General features: G+C 32.6%; 1 protein-coding gene across 1 annotated transcript in view; it reads left to right on the forward strand.

The window, feature by feature from the left end:
* Positions 1-12,907, forward strand: part of Cnbd1 (cyclic nucleotide binding domain containing 1) — a 349,396-nt gene extending 336,489 nt beyond the window's left edge. Inside the window, exons 9-11 of the mRNA XM_063256859.1 lie at positions 11,221-11,330; positions 12,116-12,310; positions 12,848-12,907. Of these exons, the coding sequence (XP_063112929.1) occupies positions 11,221-11,330; positions 12,116-12,310; positions 12,848-12,907 (365 nt within the window). The remainder of the gene's footprint in view (positions 1-11,220; positions 11,331-12,115; positions 12,311-12,847) is intronic.
* Positions 12,908-13,599: the final 692 nt, after the last annotated feature.

Below are 13,599 nucleotides of genomic sequence, written 5' to 3' on the forward strand. Positions count from 1 at the left end.
AAATAGCTTCAGCTTGTACTTCTGGAATAAAAATCCCTAAGGACTTTTCCTTCTTTTTCTATGTGTTATGGTTTACATTTAAAATTGTCCCTGAAAGTCTTATGTGTTCAGAAAATGAGACTCTCGAAGGTGACTGAATACTGGTAGTTATAAACACCAGTTAGTAAATGTGGTCTCAGAATGTGGTTTATTTTCAAGAGAAGTTTTTTTTTTTTTAATTTGTTAAGAATATCTTTGAGTATATATACATATTTAAAGAATATCTTTGTTTCTATTCATGTCATTCTTTTATCATAGAAAATGATTTATAAACTTTCCATCACTTTTTAAATATTTTTAAATTTGCATCTGTGGTTAAGCCATAAGATATCAAGAAAGGAGTAAACATTCTCTAAAGAACAACTATTTCTAAGATGACAATATGTAACTTATCAACTAGTGATTTGTTACTATTTATTTTTCTGAAATTCTGTATTATTTCTACTCTTTTTTCTGTTTTTTTTCTCTTTAAATAAAAAAATTTCTTTTTTGTTAGGAAGGATGAGGACATTTTCTATTGCATACAGAATATTTACATCATGTTAAGTGGTGCAACTGCCTTTTATTTCAGTGGTTATGTAGGGTGGCAGGGGTATTATGTGGATGCCAAGCTGACCAGTTGTGAATTTGTGATGGTTAATTTTAGCTGCCAACCGGAGTGAATTAAGGAATGCCTAGAGCTCTTGAAAATAATGATTTTGGGGTGCGTTTGAGAGAGGGTTTCCATTGGAGATGAGTCTGTGGTCTGAATGTACTTGGTAGGGAAGATTCACAATCATTGTAAGCAGGTTCTGTTCAATCAGCTGGTGTCACTAGAAAACACAAATAGAGAAAAAGCCAATGTAACACTGTATCTCCCAAAGCTGGGATACACTCTTTTTGTTTTGTCTTTCAACATCACAACTCAGAGTCTCTTGCTGTTTGGACTCTGCAACTCCTATCAGCAGCCGCTGGGATTCACGGGTTTCTGATCTTTATCCTTCACTGGTTTGAAGCTCTTGGACTTTGTACTGATTCATACTAAGTCTCTAGCTTACTTTGGTCTTGCATGAGTCTTAACCTCAGTAACTGAGCCATTTTTCTCATTAAATACTCTTATCTCTCTATCCATCCATCATCTATCTGTCTGTCTAGCTAGCTAGCTAATTTCATTTCTCTCTAAATGGAGAATCCAACCCTATACCAAGTATATTGCATAATTTTAGGATTGTTTTGAAAAATTTTAACAAGTGAGAAAATGATATTTTTTTCAGAGGAATACTGTGGACAGACAAAGGTTGGATCACTAGTGTATGTAATTAAATGTGACTTTACATGAATATAGACTGATTAATTTGATTTTAAATGATAAACATGTATATGATGAATCCACTTACTTCAAATATTCGCTTATACTTTTCCAGATTAATATGTAACTACTATAGTATCTCTTGAATTAAAATTAATTGTTTAGAAATTAATCAGTTAAATAATTTTCTCAAATATTGGGTAAATTTAATCACCTCATATACTAGGTTCAAATGAGTGAATGTGTCAAACAACCTATTTGGTCTTTGGGTCAGACTATTTAATATGTGTGCATATACCTCTAAATAATGTGGCTTGTTAGACATACCGTGACAGAATTGAAGTAGCTCATCAACAACTCAGTATTAAATAAATAATCATCATGATTAATCATTATTTCTGCCTAAAATCTATGACCATCAGATCTGAAAACTTCGAAACTTCTTTGATACAAATATGAGAATAATTTTCTTCTATTGATTTAGCACTAGCTATTTAAAGCCCCGCTACTTGTAAATTAAGCTACATTATGCTTTGATTAGAGTCCTTTTATTAATTCCTCTAAGGAATTCCGTAAAGCAAGGTCATTTTATATTTTCAATTGCAAGTAGAACTTGGATTCCAAATATCAGGCTAAGCACGGTGCCCCTTGGCCCGACATAGGGCAACATATACCTGTTTAGCTGCCTGCCTTCCATATGAATTTAGAATCACTGTATTACTGAAAACAAAGAGTAATACTAATGAATTGGGACTATATGTGGTAATCGTACAATTTCTTTGTTATTTAAAATATTTTCCTGATTGTTTAATATCTTGTCAGCCATTTGATAATGTCACCATAGTGATCCATTCTTCTTAAGAAGCAGGAAATCCTCCATAGGAGCAAGAATTTAACACATTACCACACAATACCACTTTTTTCCATGGAATAAATATCTGGAGTAAAGCAGTGTTTCGACTCAGTTTATTCTCATTTATCATCTTTAATGCAATTGATTTTAGATAGAATGCCAGATATTTCTTCATTATTTTCTCCTTTACTATCTCAACCAGAACCAGTTTGCTTCTTACAGCATCAACAATTCATAATTTAGAAAATAAAAATAATGAAGCCACTAACACAGCTAGATATGAAAGGGAAAAAGGAACAAATCGTAAAACTTTATCTACACATGGACGCCTAGGACTTTTCCCAAAGCTGTGGGAGGCTCTGGTACAGGAACTTGGTCTCTACCACAAAGTAGAAGTCCAGGGGGATAATTAAAGGCATAAACAACTGAAATCTTCTATAATCTCCTTCATTTCCTTCCCACTGTCAAATCTAACAAAATATAAAAAGAAAGGGGGTCATGGTTGATGAATTGCATGAAAATAGGCATCCTACAGCAAAGTAGAAAGGAAGAATGGTTTAAAGAGACACTGAAAATGTTCAGCATCACAGTTTTGACTAGAAGAATAAATAAGTCCCAAAAGTGTTGAAAAATTTCATTCTTGGGGTTTTCATACAGTTGTCAAAAGATTCTATTGATAAAAAGAATGAGACCACAGGATCATAAAAAAGATGAGTCCATCACAGCTATTAATTTATAAAAAATAGAAAAGACACTTCAATTCAGTAGTGTCAGGCTAAATTCTCAGCAATTATTTTGGAATTTTGACCATTTAATATAAAATTCTTACTTCAGGATCAATTAAATTATAAATTATAGGAAACATTAACTATAAAATCTTAAAAATTCATAGATAAACATTATATGGGACAACTTTCTCACATTTGAATTTATGAAAAAAATTTTAATATTTTGACCACAAATAATATAGACATTAATAAATGAATAAAATCATTCCTGAGAAAATGGAAGATAATATTTTAAAAATGAATAATGATAGAGAATAATTATAATCCATAAGATATGCTACATAAGAAAAAGCAATATTAAAATGCATAGCATGTATGAACAAAATTTTATTAAAATTTATAAACATGTAAATGCTAAGTACATAACTCAAAAATTCATTAAATATCAAGGACATTCTAATTAAAAGAATAATTGGATTCCATTTTCTGGTTCAGATATCAAAATTTATTATTAGAATATTATGTGAACAATTTAATTTTTAGAAAATTTGTATCTCTCTGCAAATGTCTTGGAAGGAAATTATTGAAATATATTTTTAAATTCCAATGTTATCTTTTAACAAATCGATTTTTAAAAATTTATTACGTTTTCCTAAATTATGGTACTTTTGTACTATATAGCTCTTTTTCAAAATAATGATGCTTTTCCATACATAGTAAAGTGGTATGTTAACCAAGAAATGCTTAGAAGTATTAAAAAAAAGGGAAAGCATTAAAAACTAGGAAAGGGAATTATGCTACTGAACATCAATATTATAATACATTTATTTTAGATATAGTATGCAAGTTGAGAAAATTTCCAAAACGCAGAAACTAGAGTTCAATGCAAAATAAATACCTTAGTGATAAACAGACATTATATATTGGCAAAGGTATGAGACCATGAGAGTTACCATGAGGAATTTTTACACACTAACCACTGCAAACTATATAAAGACAGAACTAAAAAGTTTTAGTAAGAATTAAATAATATGATCATTATATTTCAGTATTTACACACAACTCTGAGCTAATACAGACTGAATAAAAACTGAACAAAACTAGAAATTCAACATTATACATTTAAAATTCAATCTATTAGATTTATAGAGATATCTATATTAAAAGACCTCTTTCCCCATCACTTTTTTTATAGGGAATATTTATAAAAATATACTGAGTATATTGGTATATTTGCACATAGCTTTGTGTAAGCACAGGCTTAACAAAACCCTTAGATTTGAGTTTAGAGGATAATGAAAGTACAGTCTCAAATACTTAGAAACTAGTATTTTACTATAGATCCATGGTTATGAAACAAATAAGGAAAACTCTCAACCAAAACATAATATAATCATTACATTTTATAATATATAAGTTACGGCTAAGCAGTAGATAGAATACAATGCATTGTATTAAATGTTCATCTGGAAATAAATATAAAAGATGAAATAATGAATGAAGTAGCCACTTGGAAACAGAGGTTTGAAAAAATCAGAAAGTAAAACCAAAGGAGGAAAATTAAACAAAATTACGATTACAGATCAATGAACTAGGCACCAAAAACTACACAAAACATTAGAGTTACTTGTGAAAAGAAAATGCTATTGTAGAAAAGATTATTTGGGGAAAAATCATTGCAGGGAAATGAATAAAATAAAGGCTTAAGAATAAAGTGCTACAGTTTTATAAACTAGTCTATTTTAATGAATTGAAAAGCCAGGTGGGAAGTGCATATTTCTAGACAATAAAACAAAAATGTTAAAAGGAAGAGAAGTCTGAATTAGAAAAAAAAAAAAAAAAAAAAAAAAAAAAAAAAAAAAAAAACAAGTGTCATGATCAGAATAATAGAATCAACGATATAATTGGCAAGTGCTTCCAACTTGTAAGAAGGTTTATATCGTATACAGGCTCTTCCAGAAAGCACTTTTTGATCATTTATTATTTCATATCTAAACATTTTATGTCCTTTATCTGGCAGTTCTGTTTTTGTGGTATTCCAACGCCTGTTTTTTGTTTTGAACTTATTCTGACTCTTATACTGCTTTCTTTCCTTTAGGAATGTTTTATTAAGATCCAAGTTATGGTTGAAATATCTAGAAATCCTGAGGACAAAAATTCAAGTTAGTAAGAGCAAACTCATACATAGAATTTACTCTGTGGCAGACACAGATAAGCATTTCACATATTTACTAAAGTAGTCATCTAGCACAAGGGAAATTAAATCTAGTATTACAAAGCAGTGCTCAAAGTTAAAATGAAAAAGTAGAAAATCAAATACATAATTCTAGAAAGATCAGACTCCAGTAAGCCAAAGTAATGAGTAGTTATATTAGGCAGCGCACAATGTAACAAATCTTTGAATATCAGTTCTCCAAAAATATCATAAAATAAAGGAATAGAAGAACCTCTGGTTTCAAACAGTTGTCTGTTCATCACTTCTCCGTAAGGCAAAGTAAAGAATTAAAAATGGAGACTAATATCAAGTTATAATGAAAGTCTAGAGCTTACTATAATTTTAAGGAGACGAATTGATGATTAACATTACACTAATATTTGGCTTGGGTGCTTTTAGAAAATGGAGAAGATGTGTATTTTGGGGAGAAATAGCTCACTCAGGCCAATACAGAGGATACTATGATCATAGCTTCAGCTCTAAGAAAAGGAGATTTTGCTTAGACAAGTGGAGAGATGCATGAAGCACTGAGATGACCATTTGCTTTTACAATTTTGATTCAAGTAAACCTTCAAGTGTATAATGCCATGAGACAAAAACTCACTGGTAAACTAAAAATGTTGTGGCCCTGATGATGATATAAAAAATTCATGTAATGCTTAATATAATTTTGTTTAAAAATTTGATGATATATAATTTTTTAGTTTAATTCTGCATGCAGGTTGATAGTATTTTTATTGAGATTGATTGTATTTTTGTAATATAACTGACCAGTTTTGAGTTTCTTTTTCTTTTATGGCTGCAGTTATATTTCACAATTCTGTTGTCTGACCCATATATATATATATATATATATATATATATATATATATATATATACATTATGTGCATGTGTTTATAATAGCTTGATGACTAATCATGCTGCTTAATTAGTATATTTGGTAACATGTTTTATTAAGAGTTCGTATTTCCTAAAATAATATTTTGCTATGTTTTGAAATTCTTTGAACCTATCAGTGAAGGCTAGTTTACTCATACAGAATTTATTTTCCTTTTTACTAAGCTTTTAGACTCACTAAAACCCTGTATAACTTGAAAATAGATGTTTAATTATATGATTTTATTGCATTACAAGTGATGTGGATTCTAGCTTCCATAGTATGATCTTATGCTTAAGAATTTTCATATTTTTCTCTCTTTTTTTTCCAATTCCATTCAGCACAAAAGCTAGGAGACAGAAATATCTCCTAGATTTTGTGAGCTGACTTTTCCAAGTCACACAAAAGAAATATTGTCCTGGGCAGATAGGGAGAGACTGTTGTGTAATAGAATTTGATCTTTAGCATACACTTTGTCAGGGCTCCAGATTTCATGGCTGTGTACTTTATTTTTATTCTTTGTTCTGAGCAAGTTTGTTATTTTCCTACAATCTTATGTATTTAAAAATTTTAATTTTGTGTTTTATTAGTATACATTTGCAGTTTATGGGATCACAATCACTGGGGTGTGATTACAGTTCACACCACAGCTTGTTTCTTTTTTTCAATCCCCTCTCCCTTTCCTCTTCCTCCCTCCTCCTTTAGTTCCTCTGTGCCACTTTTCATGCTTGTTGATATTACTAATCTTAGCTCATGTTATGGCATATAATGTTTACATGAATTGAGGTTATTAGGCTTCTGTATGTGAATATTTTATTCATAATATTTAGTTATGCTACCCAGCGAGGGTTTGAGAAAAATATAAGCCACCTCTCTTTAAACTTTCCCTTGCTTTTATGCAACTTCTTTTTTGTGTTGAGAGTTAACATTCTTTCAACAAATATTTGTTGTGTGGCTAATCTGTCAATGCAAAAGTGAATGTAAGACAAATGGAAAGATCCTTGTTTTGATGGACTTTGCATCTTAATTGCCAGAGGATGTAACATGTAAAAACCACAATGAGTAAATTAGAAAGTAGTTAAATGCTTACAAAAACTATAAAGAAAAGCAGTATTGGGGGCAGAATTTGGGAATATGTATAAACTATAGAATATGAGGGAATAGTCACAGTAGAGTAAATTGTGAAAGGTGGGAAGATTGGGTAAATCTATGGCCTTCCTGGCTATCAGGCTGGTCACCCAGCTCAGGTAACCCCTCTCCTTGACCTGAGGAGGGCTCTGTAGCCCCAGTACTTGTCCTGTCCTGGACACCGGCAAGGGGAAGATGAAACAAATGGAGGCCTGCTAGGTAGTGGGGGGTCAGGTATTAAATCCAGCCTCTCTCCATCTGCCCCATATTCTGATAATTTCCAAGAAATAATTCTATAAATGTATTATTTTAGCAAATTCCTGAATTGAGAGTCCCTCAGGCATATCCAAAACTGATGCCCACTAAGATATTTTGCCTACAGTATTCATTCTTTAGAACAACTTACTATAATATGGCAGAGTCTAGATGAAGTTACTGTAAAATTAAAATTTGGTAATTGTTGCCTAAATATTATTATATGTATTTCTATTTCAGAATTTGTCTCTACTAAGTTATTTAACTATAAATTATATGTGTACTTGTCATAATGTATATATAAATCTTTAATAATTAGAGGTAGTGAATAATGTTCAATAAACTACTAACATCTATTCAGTATTTGTCATGGTTTATGTCTGTGGCTCCCAGGCTTCATGAGTTAGCATTATGTATTTGTGATTGGTTCATTGTCTAGTGCTTAGATTGACGATGTCAGTGCTCCACCCACAAAGGGGTGGAGCCAGGATGTGATGTAATGGCAGGAAGAAGGTGTGTCTTGCTCTTTGCTGGTTCCAGCTTGCTGTTTGCAGCCGCCATGAACTGCAGCCCAGCCATGCCTGCCTATCTTGATGCCAACTGAGTGTGGACTGAAACCTCCAAAAACTGTAAAAAGTAAACTTTTCCTTTCCCAGCTTGGGCTTCAGGTATTTTGTCTCAGCAACGAGTAAAAAGTAACAAAGACAGAATTAATAATGACTAAGACAGAATTAATAATAGAGGTATTTGGTAAATGCCAAGACTTTTAAATCAAGTTTTTCTTAATAACAGTTTAAAAGCCAACTAGATTTATGAGAAAATTTTAAAAAATTTCCCCAAATTCAAAAATAAAGTTCACAAAGTAATAGTGCCAACAAACGCTATTCTTTGTCTCCTAGTCTAACTTTCTGAGAACCAGTATCCATTGAGCTAATGTGTGCCTTGCTGGAAGCTGTCGCGGCTTCACTCATCCTCTGATAAGCTTCTCCTCTGAAGCTATGTTTGGGTATATTCAGCTAGTGGGCTGGAGTTCTTAATTAAGAGGATGTTTTTCTTCACAATCTTCCTAATCACCAGTTTTCATTTAAACTGAGACTTCAGCTGTCTCAGTGTCAATGCGTTTAGCCAGAAGGGAATTCTCTTTCTTATTCTGTTTTTTAACTAACCTGAAAACTGAAATAGAATGGTTTTAAGACTCCAAACTATTTACTTGTATATGATAAGTTGGAAAAAAAGCATGATGTTCAGTTTCTGTGAATTCTGTGAAAAAAAAATTTTTTTTGGAATGGTTTTTTTACTTTCAAATTTTAATGTGTGAGTCTGAGTTTTGATGTCTCTTCAATACACATTCACTTTGTCCCATGAGATGGTATGTGGTGACATGAAACTGCTTTCTATTCTGAGCCCTTGTGTATTCGATGAGGCTCCTCGGCTTCCCCAGGGGTCTGCATGCCACCGAGGTGCTCCTCAACCCTGTGGAGTTCAACTCATGCTTCGTGGCACAGAAAAAGCCCCACATGGAGAGGCAGTGCTTCTGGGGGTAGCCTATGCCTTGTACCTGGTGGAGGCACCCCCAGAACTGACTGTGGACTGTGGAACTTTCTGAAGAGGATGCAGTATGTGCTGCTGGAGGTGGAAGTGTTGGAGGCTCCTGGAATGTGAGAGTCTGGACATCCGTCCTCCTTCGGCCATGTGATTCCATCATGCTGCTGAATAATGAGGAAATGGACACCTGTGCCAGACACCAGCATGACTCCTTGTGATCCTGTGTGTATTTGTGGATGAATGTTCTGTTGTTCTGCCGGGCTCACCTCCAAACCTTGATCCAAAGCTGTATGTTCCTGTCATCGATATGAGCATTTGTTGTGATTGTCATCAGAAACAAACAGTTATTAAGGCGGAAAATGCCTTCTCTAAAGCATGAAGTTGTCACATTGGTTTTGCTACAGTGATTTGTCTTTTCCATTATTAGCATGGTTTCAACAGGAAAATATTCTATGACTTTATTTTCTATGATGTTATATACGTTTTTCTAAGATCAATGTAGGGTTTGATGGTTAAGAAAAGATTTACAGTAATGCCATTCTGAAATTTTTGCATAGTGGCTTCCTTTGGTTATTTAAGCATAGCTTTTCTTTAACTATAACAATTTCCAGAAGGCTCTGTGATTGCTTTTCTATTTTCACAGATTAATGAAGAGCTGTTAAAAAAGAGTTAAACTACCATGTTACTTTTTTTTTTCTTTTGGTACCTGGAATCGAACTCATGACCACACACTTGCAAGGAAGGCATTTATGATGTTGAGCTAAATCTCTAGCCATCCATATTACATTTTGGTAGAGGACTTTCCTTTTTAGGAAAAATAATTTTGAAAATAAAGAAAAAGACAAAAAAAAACTTTTCCTTATTTATACAATTTGCAGATAAAGTATATATATTATACTTGGACATATTATAATATATGTGTCTTTTATTTATAGGAGAACTAATGTAAGACAATAGAAGCATTACCATAATTGTTATTCAAACAAAATAATTTCAAAACTAGGATTATCTTATATTTTCTCTATCCTAACCTTTTGGTTTTGCATATGATGTGAGGAAAGTGAAGTAGCACATCTTCATAAATGTGGTAGCAGAAACATTGAAATATCATCTCATTTAATTTACAAGTATTTTCCATTTTATGTTGGTATTCATTAGTTGGTGGTGATAAATGATATTTATCAGAATAATTATGTTATTTTTTAACTATGGTTTTAAAAATGTTATTTTCTATATTCTTACCATTTAGGTATAAATAATTGTTTATTTTGATTGACACTCTAATATATCAGGAATAAAAAATGTTTTGTGTAATTTAAAAACATTGTCTTTTTAAAAAGCATGAGAAAGGCACATTTATGTCTTTGTATATAGGTTATTGCTGATGTGGTTTTGGTTTCTAAAAAATTGATATGCCCAGAATAAACAAAGCTAAGCTTAATTTGTAATACTAAATTCAATTTGAACATGTCCAATTGATTTAAATATCTAAGTTCAATTTTGTTGACAATTTAAGATGTCATATAGATTAATACTTTGTGCTTTGTTTTGTGATACATTGATGTTATGAAATTATAATGCAGTTCAACTTTCACTGTATTTTAAGCATAGTTTTTGAAGTTTGAAATAATAATAATACCAATAATATAATTCATCATATGATACTATATGACAGGCATCATACAAAATTCGTTATATGCATACATTTTACATATATAAGTTCTAGAAGCAACATTTTAAAAATAAAAATAAGGCTCAAAAGGGTCTATAATTGAATCAATGATTACATACAAAATGGCACAATAAACTTCAAATTGGGCCATCATGGTTTCAAAATACTTGCTTGTAACCACTAATGTATTCATTGTGGAGCTGGCATTCAAGGAACAGATGTTCCAGAGCTATCTGTTATATATTCAGGGAGCCCATTGTTAAGTTATGGGCTATTTGCAATGAGCAATGGCAGAAGTATTTACACCATGTAAATCAACTATAATGCTACCAATGAAAACTTCTTTCATACTCTTTCTTCTCCCCTACCAGTTACCAGCACAAACTGATTTTATTGCTAAATCTTGTGAATGTTTATTTACGTTTCAACTTACAAGTGCCAATACCAGAATTAATTTTTAAAAATTTTACAGTAAATAGGTATTGTCTATACGCTAGCATGCATTAAGAAATTTAGTAAGAATCATTATGGAAGGAAGTATGCTAACATTTACTGTCAAAATACCTAAAACAATTTCTGAAAGAAAAATGTAAAATGATGACCTCTCTTTTTATTTTAGTGATAGTGGAGAGCGGACACATCATTTCTTTTGTGGCTTATGTTAATCATGGATACTGTAAAATTTATAGAAGTATTGTAGGACTGGTGAAGCTGTCACCAAAAAAAGTAGTAAGTGTAAATTTGTGTCTTTTTCCTAATAATCAATCCACTAATAAATAAGAAATCCTAAATATCTTTTCCAGGACTTACTGAACAATAGTTGTGTGTGTGTGTGTGTGTGTGTGTGTGTGTGTGTGTGAATTTCAATACATTTATTCCCGATGTTTTGGTTAGGTATTATTTCTATTATGTTGTAAGATACAGAAATGTAAGCATTGTGATAATCTTTCCTGATCAACAATCAATAACATTCAAAAAATGTGCAGACTGACTTTTCTTGTGTACCACTTCTATGAAATGTAAAGATTTATCATTTTAGTTGGTAGATTCTACACTTTCAAATTCCTGTCAGCTTCATAGGTTGAAGACTACATGCTGTTTTTACGTATTTCTACTCCCCAGAATTGTCTTTACTTTAATACTGATTGGATTTTTCAGTTCGGGGATTCAACTGTTTCTCTGGGGCAAAACTCCACTAGGTACTTTTCTAAAGGCTCCTAATATTTTCACTTTAAATATAGTGATGCTTCTATGAGTTTGCTGTTGTCCTGATATAAACACAAATATAAGTATGTATTTTTGGTTATTTGAATGAAATTTATAATCTAATTTACATAGAAGTGATTTATAAATAATTAAATGTATTATGATAACAGTACATAAGCCAGGGATATAACTGAGTGGCACACTGCCTGCCTAGCAAGCACAAGGTTCTGAGTTTGATTCTCATCACATAATTACTTATTCAGTTTGTGCAAGTTCTCTCATTCATCATCTATCTGTGTGTTTTGCAGAAGAAAACTCAAAAACTTGTTTACATGGGAAAACTCAAAGAGAAGGAATCATTCGGTGAGATTAGTGTTCTTCTTCAAGTTCCATTCTCCTGTACAATCATTGCTGGCAAGGATGTTGAAATTGGAATAATTGAAGACAAAGACATATTCGGTAAATGCATAAATTGTCATTTAATTCTTACATCATTTTATTGGGTAAGATTTGAAAACAATGAATGTATTTTATAGGCAACTTGATGCAACTCAGGTGAGTGTGTGTGACTTAGAGGGATTACATACACAAACATATATTAATCTCCCTTTCATGTAATATTCAGACTCAAATATGTTATTTTGGGTTTATATTAGCAATATTTCAAAAGATTTTGACCTGCAAGTACTAAAATCTCCCCAATTTACTATTAAAAGCAACCATCTCATCTGTTCTTAGACATCACTTAGTTTCTATGTTTAAGGTTATTGCCCTTTTCTTTTGGTTTATGCCAAATATGTACTATACTCAATATAGAATAAGGCACAAGTGTACATGAAAATCCATGGCTTTTAGACTGTAAGCCTTCTTCAGAAATCTTAGAGCTTTACGAGTAATAAAATAATGTATATGTAGCCACTGATATTTGTGCTTAGAAATAGTAGAAATATTAAAATAAAATATGCAATTTTGTATCAGGAAAAAATGCATAGTACTTAAGCAGTACAATCTTTAAAATGTCATTCCTTGTATAATTGAAGAATGTCGAGCACTGGGTAAAGGGTGGAAAAGGAAAAATTTGTGGCAATTATCATGGGTGAGGGTGTTAGGGCCGACGCCGCAGGGAAAGAGACCCCAAGGACTCAATTCTTGGTGAGGGAAAAAAGTTTATTTCCATGCGCATGGGGTCCCCCAGGCAAACAAGTGCGGAGGGGCCCCGAAGGGGAATTGTGTAGGGTTTTTAAGGGCGCAGGGAGGCAAGCGAATTTACAGAAGCAGATTGCATTGGTTAATTTTGAGCAGGATAGGACTTGGCAGAAGTTGATTGGAGGGGTTTGGGGTTGAGTAACCATGGAGACTAGCCCAGTCACTATGTGCCCAGAACAGAACAGTTACTTGTCTTACTTATCTCCTTGAGACAGAACAACCTTGCAGGTGCATTTTTTCTTTTTTTTTCCTCTGCTCTGATAGCTCTGGGGAGTTAGGCATTTCTTTCTGCTCTGCTCTGATAGCTCTGGGGAGTTAGGGAGTTAACCCTTTTATTCCCCGCTCTGGGGAGTTAGGGAGTTAACCCTTTCATTCCCCGCTCTGGGGAGGGGGTTATAGCAGGGGGGTCAACTCTCACATTCCCCCCTTTTCTTTTTTGATGACTTTTAACCTTAAAGGTCCTGTATTGGTAAGGGGTCGTACTGTTGACGTAGCATCATAACCTTTACTTGAGAGATCTGAGCCCTCACAAACTGGGTTACTCGGTTAATGAGGTAAGGGGCTATAGCCATGACTATAATGAATC

The sequence above is a fragment of the Cavia porcellus genome, unplaced genomic scaffold, assembly GCF_034190915.1.
Source record: "Cavia porcellus strain 051 isolate PalLab524CR breed Dunkin Hartley unplaced genomic scaffold, mCavPor4.1 scaffold_10, whole genome shotgun sequence".
In the NCBI taxonomy this organism is placed as follows: domain Eukaryota; kingdom Metazoa; phylum Chordata; class Mammalia; order Rodentia; family Caviidae; genus Cavia; species Cavia porcellus.